Below are 7,379 nucleotides of genomic sequence, written 5' to 3'. Positions count from 1 at the left end.
TCAAAGTGTTCTTTTCCTCACTAGGCAGGTTTTTTAAGGTTTATTTATCAAAATGTTCTTTTATATATTCGTGTGATGTTCTATGTTTCGATCGCGGCTTTTAAATGTTATGAGAGAACGGTTAGTTTACGAATGTGTAGTGTAGCCTAGTTTTGATCACTTTATTAAAAGTGGTGGCTGTGTGCCGCATAGATATGTATACATATCTGTGGTGTGCCGTGTGTAAAGTAAAATAAAATAGTCTTAGCCTCCTGCTGACTAGTGTCCTGCCCTTCCCAACCCGTTTATACCGTTTATTTTTTTACGGTCTATGGTTTACACACACACAGATGATTCGACTATCGGTCGACCATAGAGAGATTCGAAAATTCTGAATCGAATGTGTAAATCCTTAGTCGGGGACACCCCTAATATATATATATATATATAAATTCTGAATCGAATGTGTAAATACTTAGTCGAAACATTTAACTCTTTAACTTTAATATATATATATATATATATATATATATATATATATATATATATATATATATATATATATATATATATATATAAACTTTAACTTTAATATATATATATATACACATATATGCTATTCAGTGAGTTGATGCACCTTCGTTAGAGAAAGTGGAGATTCACAATTTACCAACTCAGGACAGATTTAGAAAAAAGTATAATGGATAGAAATATAGAAAGTATGGAAATATGCTTGACATATTATGATATATATTATGAAATTCTTGTTTCTTAGTTTCTTAGTAGTTGTTTAACCCATATCTCCATCTTTGTGTTTCACCCATGTATTCTTGTGTGTTAAACTCTATAAACTAAACATAAACTCTGAATAAAGGTTAATATTGTATTGTATCTCATCTATATTAGACATCACTATGGAATCCAATTCGACCCAAGCACAGACAGAAACACAATAACAGTGATTATGTAAAGAACCAAGAAGATGTTATCTATGATTCTTGCCACTCTGGTCCAGGTCAGACATGTCTTCTCTTGTTGGTTTCCTTGAGTTGCAGCCCGACACTCAGTGAGGATCTGCTTCAGATGGTTGAGGCTAAAAGACTGCACTCCATTCTGATCTCTAACTGAGTCTGGAGGGGAAGAAAGCAAAGCATGGCTTTGGATAAACACTGTTTGGCCTGCATGATGTTATACAGTGGTGAAAAAAAGTATTTAGTCAGCAAACAATTTTGCAAGTTCTCCCACTTAAAAAAAAAATGAGAAAGGCCTGTCATTTTAATAATAGGTACACGTCAACTATGAGAGACAGAATAAGAAAAAGAATACATACAATCACATTTTCAGATTTTTAAAGAATTTATTTGCAAATTATGGTGGAAAATAAGTATTTGGCCAATAACAAAAGTTCATCTCAATACTTTGTTATATACCCTTTTTTTGGCAATGACAAAAGTCTCTGAGACTTTTCTGTAAGTCTCCACAAGGTTTTTACACACTGTTGCTGGTAGTTTGGCCCATTCCTCCGTACAGATCTCCTCTAGAACAGTGATGTTTTGGGGCTGTCGCTGGGAAACACATATTTTCAACTCATTCCAAAGATTTTCAATGGGATTGAGATCTGGAGACCGGGAAATGCTTCTTACGAAGGCACTCCTTTGTTGCCTGGGCGGTTTGTTTGGGATCATTGTGATGCTGAAAGACCCAGCCACGTTTTATCATCAATGCCCTTGTGGATGGAAGGAGGTTTTTACTCAAAATCTTACGATACATGGCCCAATTCATTCTTTTCTTTACACGGATCAGTCATCCTGGTCCCTTTGCAGAAAAACAGCCCCAAAGCATGATGTTTCCACCCCTATGCTTCACAGTAGGTATGGTGTAACCCAGCATTCTTTCTCCTCCAAACACGACAAGTTTTCACCAAAAAGTTCTATTTTGGTTTCATCTGACCATATGACTTTCTCCCAATCCTCTTCTGGATCATCCAAATGCTCTCAAGCAAACTTTAGACAGGCCCAGACATATACTGGCTTAAGCAGAGGGACACGTCTGGCACTGCAGGATGTGAGTCCCTGGCAGCATGTTACTGATGATAGCCTTTGTTACTTTGGTCCAAGCTCTCTGTAGGTCATTCACTAGGTCCCCCCATGTGGTTCTCGGATTTTGTAGGTGACCAAATACTTTTTTTCCACCATAATTTTCTGCATTTTCTTTATCATTCTGTCTCTCATAGCTGAAGTGTACCTATGATGAAAATAACAGGCCTTTCCAATCTGTTTAAGTGGGAGAACTTGCACAACTGGTGGCTGACTAAATATGTGTTTGCCCCACTGTATATACTGTATATACACAGGTTTTTGATGGGGGTTCTTTGTTGATGCTCCATTGTAGAACAACAAATTAATTTCATATATGGCTTTAAATTGGTTTGTTTCATGCACAATTTGTTTTACATGTGCTAATTTTAGACTTCAAATGCTATTTTAGGGGCACAAGCCTTAATTTGTAAATTTGTGTAATTTGTTCAAAATACAGAAGAAGAAAAAAAATCCTCATAATCAGATGCTGTGTCAGCTCTTACCTTCTTGGCCACTGACAGTAGCTGTTGTTTCCACTGATCTCTTCTCAGCTCCTTTAGCCATCAGATAATTCACAAAGACGGTCTCCACAATGCTGATGCTCATTAGACAGAAAACCGCACCGCAGTATACCCCTGTTAATACAGAAAACGTTGACTGCAACAGCTTACCTGTGCTATAATGCCTTTACATAACACCTCTGTGATATGTGTTGTTGTTGTTTAAACTAAACAATGCATGATTTCAAGTGTTTTTTGTTTGTTTTGATCTTGACCCAAATGTGGCCTCAAGCTCGCTCTGCTGGCCTCCTGTCCCACGTAGCAACATTGTGTCGGCCCAGATCCAGCTCACATCTGGTACATGTGGAATACTGAGCTGCCCTAGCCTAGAAATCTAGACGCACCCTAGCGGCAGCAAATCTAATCTGCCCGTGAGTGTCGTCTAGTAATTCTCAATACAGTTCTGAGCTGTAAACACCAAATTCTGGTCGGGCCAATCACATCGTGTATAGAGTCGGTGGGCATAACATAATAATGACGTTTCACCTTCATTGCTCTGGTTGGTTGTAGCTCTATCCTATCGCGTGCAGAGGGAGTTTGGGTAACACTTTATAATAATGTTCAGTTGTAAGTCATTTATAAGTGGTTAGTTAATGATGAACTAATCATTTACAGAACATTCATAAATGATTATCAAGTGATATGCTAACATTTTATAAATGTTTTGTAAATTCCGTTACAAGTCATTTACAAGTGATTAGTAAATAATTAACTAATGATTTATGAAACATGACTACGTGTTCATTAATGATTAATGAGTGATTTGTTAATTATTTTACTTATATTTAGTAGATTCAGGTATATGTGATTTACAAAATGATTAGTTAATAATGAACTAATGATTTACAAAACATGACAATGCATTTCATAAATGTTCCTTTTTTGTATCTTTTGGAGATTCAGTTATACATTATTTACAAGTTATTAGATAATGATAAACGAATAATTTACAAATCATATCTCATATCTACTATTATCTCAATAAATTGTTAATCATGAACAAATGATGATCAAACCATTAGTAAATGATGAGTAGCCCATATACTGTATTGTTGCATATCCCTGCATCAGATCAAGACGCATTTAATTCTTTACATTTATAAAAGTAGACATGATTTTATAAATATAAATAGGCTACTTTTTAATTGCAAAAACTGACCAAAAACTGTATAAAAGTATTAGCTCATGTTGTATTCAACGTTTTCTTAAGTCATACGATATCTTTATGTGAAGAACAGAGTTGATCTTAATGTTTTAATCATTAAAATGATCCCTTTATGAACGCATATTTATCATATTTATCATTCAAATAATACTCCTGTCCTGACTCTTTAGCAGGACGCAATCGGTCACATGACACACGAGAGCCAATGGCATTTTACAATCAAAGCTGACGTAATGACGCAATTGGTCACGAGACACACGACAGCTAATGCTGTCAAAACTGACGTGACGTTTCTTTCGGAAGTTCTGGGCGGCAAATTTTGAAATGTGTTAATCATTAATCATCGGTCGGTTGATGGACTCGATGCTGCTGATCGCTTCTGGGGATATACTTCACACAAACCAATCGTTTGGCCTCGGGACACTTGGAATATTTGTACTTTTTGAATAAATTGTTCCTGCAGTCATATCTGCCTGTTTTTTTTTTATTTATTTTAAAACACAAACGGGTAGGTTTAGGGAAGGGATTGGTTGTGACGAATTTGAGTTAAATGCTTCCAGTATTTAGATGAATTACCTATTCACACATTTCTATTGCAACAGGTGAGGAATAGCATAATTTAATTTTCACATTTAATGTTACATTTGTTGTAACAACCAATGGACGCATTTGTAACAGGTGATAAATATCTACAGTGTAAAACATTTACAAGTAATGAATAGTCTACACTTTAGATTAGGGGACGCTAAAAGCATTGTAAATGCCTTGTATACCTGTGCAGATCATTTGTAACGGGTAAGAAATTTCTACAAATGATGTGTAAAACATTTACAAGTGATGAATAGTCCACACTTTAGATTAGGGGACGCAGAAAGCGTTGTAAATGCCTTGTATACGTGTGCAGATCATTTGTAACGGGTGATAAAGATTTATAAATTATTTATTCATGCGTTTACAACATCATCTCTAAGAGGTGATGAACACTTTGTAGTGTGTACTTTAATGTAAATGCTGACTGGTGAGGGTATAGACAGCTGTCTTCTCTGACACGTGAACCTGATGCTTCACTGGAGGGTAAAACCAGTTCACATTATCACTAGACCCCTCAAAGAACACAAGTCTGCACCACTGAGTAAAAGGATTTAACTTAACGCACTGCAATCCCCTGACTTTAAGTCATTCTAAAATGTGTATTAATTTGACAACTAGTAATTTATCATTCTTTAAAAAAAAGATTGCTTTAGCATAAATGCATTTTGTGGGTTTTAACAGACCAGCTTAAAAATGTAATGATGCATCAATAAATTATATATATTCATTATCTACTAATGGTTTGATCATCATTTGTTCATGGTTAACAATTGTTTATTGAGATAATGGTACACTGACATTTCAGTGATTAATAATCTATTAACTAGTAACTTAACCATTTACTATGGATCTGTTTGGTTATTTTATATGCTATTTTTTAAAGATAACTTACAGATTTGCAAATTGTTAGAATATTATACTTAATCATTTATGAATGTATACTCATGATTTGTAAATGATTAGTTTGTCATTATCTAATAACTTATAAATAATGTATAACTGAATCTACAAAATATACAAAAATAACAATTTAGTAACATGAATGCATTGTCATGTTTTGTAAATCATTAGTTCATTATTAACTATTAAACTGTAAATTACTTATTACTTAATCTACTAAATATATGTAAAATAATTAACAAATCACTCATTAATCATTAATGAATACGTAGTCATGTTTCATAAATCATTAGTTAATTATTTACTAATCACTTGTAAATGACTTGTAACAGAATTTACATAACATTTATAAAATGTTAGCATATCACTTGATAATCATTTATGTATGTTTTGTAAATGATTAGTTCATCATTAACTAACCACTTATAAATGACTTACAACTGAACGTTATTATAAAGTGTAACCGGAGTTTGAAAGACAATCGTTTATATCCTGCCCCTCGGATTGAGCCCTGTCTATGGTGAGTTCCCTTTCGAAAGGGAATTCGAGCTGCGTCAGCTTGACGCTACGGGGGGAACGCCTCCAGCGTGACCGGTGTCTGAGCTACTATCAAATCACAGCAATCCTATTGACCGGCGACAGCCTATGATGTCATCAAGGTGCGACCAGGAAGTATATAAGGGCGCCTTGCAAACATGACACCAGCTTCTTCGTTTTCAGGGACTGTTTTTGTCTGAATGCTTCAAGTCAAAGGGAATCCAAATTCATTTATTTTCTGCCTGGGATTAAGAGCATCCACAGTCAAGCTCTTGTGGAGTCATTTGTTCGATTGTGTGTAATGTGAGCGAGATTTTCAATCCGAGATCGCTCCGTTTTTGCATCTGAGAGGAAGTATATAAGGGCGCCTTGCAAACATGACACCAGCTTCTTCGTCTTCAGGGACTGTTTTTGTCTGAATGCTTCAAGTCAAAGGGAATCCAAATTCATTTATTTTCTGCCTGGGATTAAGAGCATGCACAGTCAAGCTCTTGTGGAGTCATTTGTTCGATTGTGTGTAATGTGAGCAAGATTTTCAATCCGAGATCGCTCCGTTTTTGCATCTGAGAGGAGTGATGTGGTCCCCGCTTACGCCGAGGCTGAGCGCGGATGCGCATCACGGTCCCTCGGATGGGACGTTTCCCTCCGGCGATCTAGCGACTGACGAGCTTAATCACGAATGCTCTTAGGGATAGCTGGTGAGAAGGGACATCCTGACGTGTATGCTGAGCCGATGGCTGTTATGAGCGCGCTGCATGCAGGCTGCAGCGGTCATGCGGGCGCATTAAAGGAGAGATCGCTCGTTTATAACCATCAGCTCAGTTGAGCTTTTCCATTCCTTCCTGATCTCCTGACTGAGATTGTGAGGGTATGGAAGAACCCATATTCAGTGTATTCACAGACATCAGAGGATGGGTGGATATGGGTATGTGTTCTCACCCCGGATTGTCGTCAAGAATAATCTAGAAAGATCCGGCTAGGCGGGGACACTAAGAGCTCCAACCCTGCCATCTGAGCTTCTTTCAACTATGTTTCAAGAAGTTTAGATGGCGGGGCATACACGGCAGCGGGTCGGCCTGGTGCTACTTTTACGCCATGTCGGTGTTGCAAGTGTACTGGGAAGACCTGCTGAGCGATCTCAATCAGGGAAAATACCCTGACGCGCTGCGCAGCCGAGCGCCATATCAGCGATAGCAGGGCCTGAGGGCCAGTGTCGCAGAAGCGCGGGTGGTGGTGTCCGAGGACCCGCACACCGCTGAGATCCGGGTCCCAGGCAGGTGGGAGGCCTCACGGTCTACGGACCAGTGACGGGGCCTAGGGGCCAACATTGCCTCTCGTGCTCCCGCGGTTAAGGGCGGGGCGCAAAGAGGCAGCCTCCCAGAGAAGAGGAATAGTATCACAACGCTGTTGGCATGGATGAAATATACCTCCCTTAGGTGGGTGAGTTAAGAATTACATCTAATTTACTGCTCTTCTTCATTGTCTCCCCAGGCGCTTCTTACATCCGCCCCTGAGTGGGACCGTGATGATGATACTCTAGATCCTGCCTTGCTGGGCTGTGAGAAGCGC

General features: G+C 38.0%; 1 protein-coding gene across 1 annotated transcript in view; it reads right to left on the bottom strand.

Moving 5' to 3' along the window:
• Positions 1-584: 584 nt before the first annotated feature.
• The window catches only part of LOC137046778 (5-hydroxytryptamine receptor 3A-like), a 57,426-nt gene continuing 50,631 nt past the window's right edge, over positions 585-7,379 (bottom strand). The window contains exons 8-9 of the mRNA XM_067424179.1: positions 2,561-2,692; positions 585-1,109 (exon numbers count right to left, since the gene is read on the bottom strand). Of these exons, the coding sequence (XP_067280280.1) occupies positions 892-1,109; positions 2,561-2,692 (350 nt within the window). The 3' untranslated portion in view covers positions 585-891. The remainder of the gene's footprint in view (positions 1,110-2,560; positions 2,693-7,379) is intronic.

This window comes from Pseudorasbora parva, chromosome 2 (assembly GCF_024679245.1).
Source record: "Pseudorasbora parva isolate DD20220531a chromosome 2, ASM2467924v1, whole genome shotgun sequence".
In the NCBI taxonomy this organism is placed as follows: Eukaryota; Metazoa; Chordata; class Actinopteri; order Cypriniformes; family Gobionidae; genus Pseudorasbora; species Pseudorasbora parva.
Note: the sequence above shows the minus strand (reverse complement) of the source record. Positions and strands in the feature narration are given on the sequence as shown.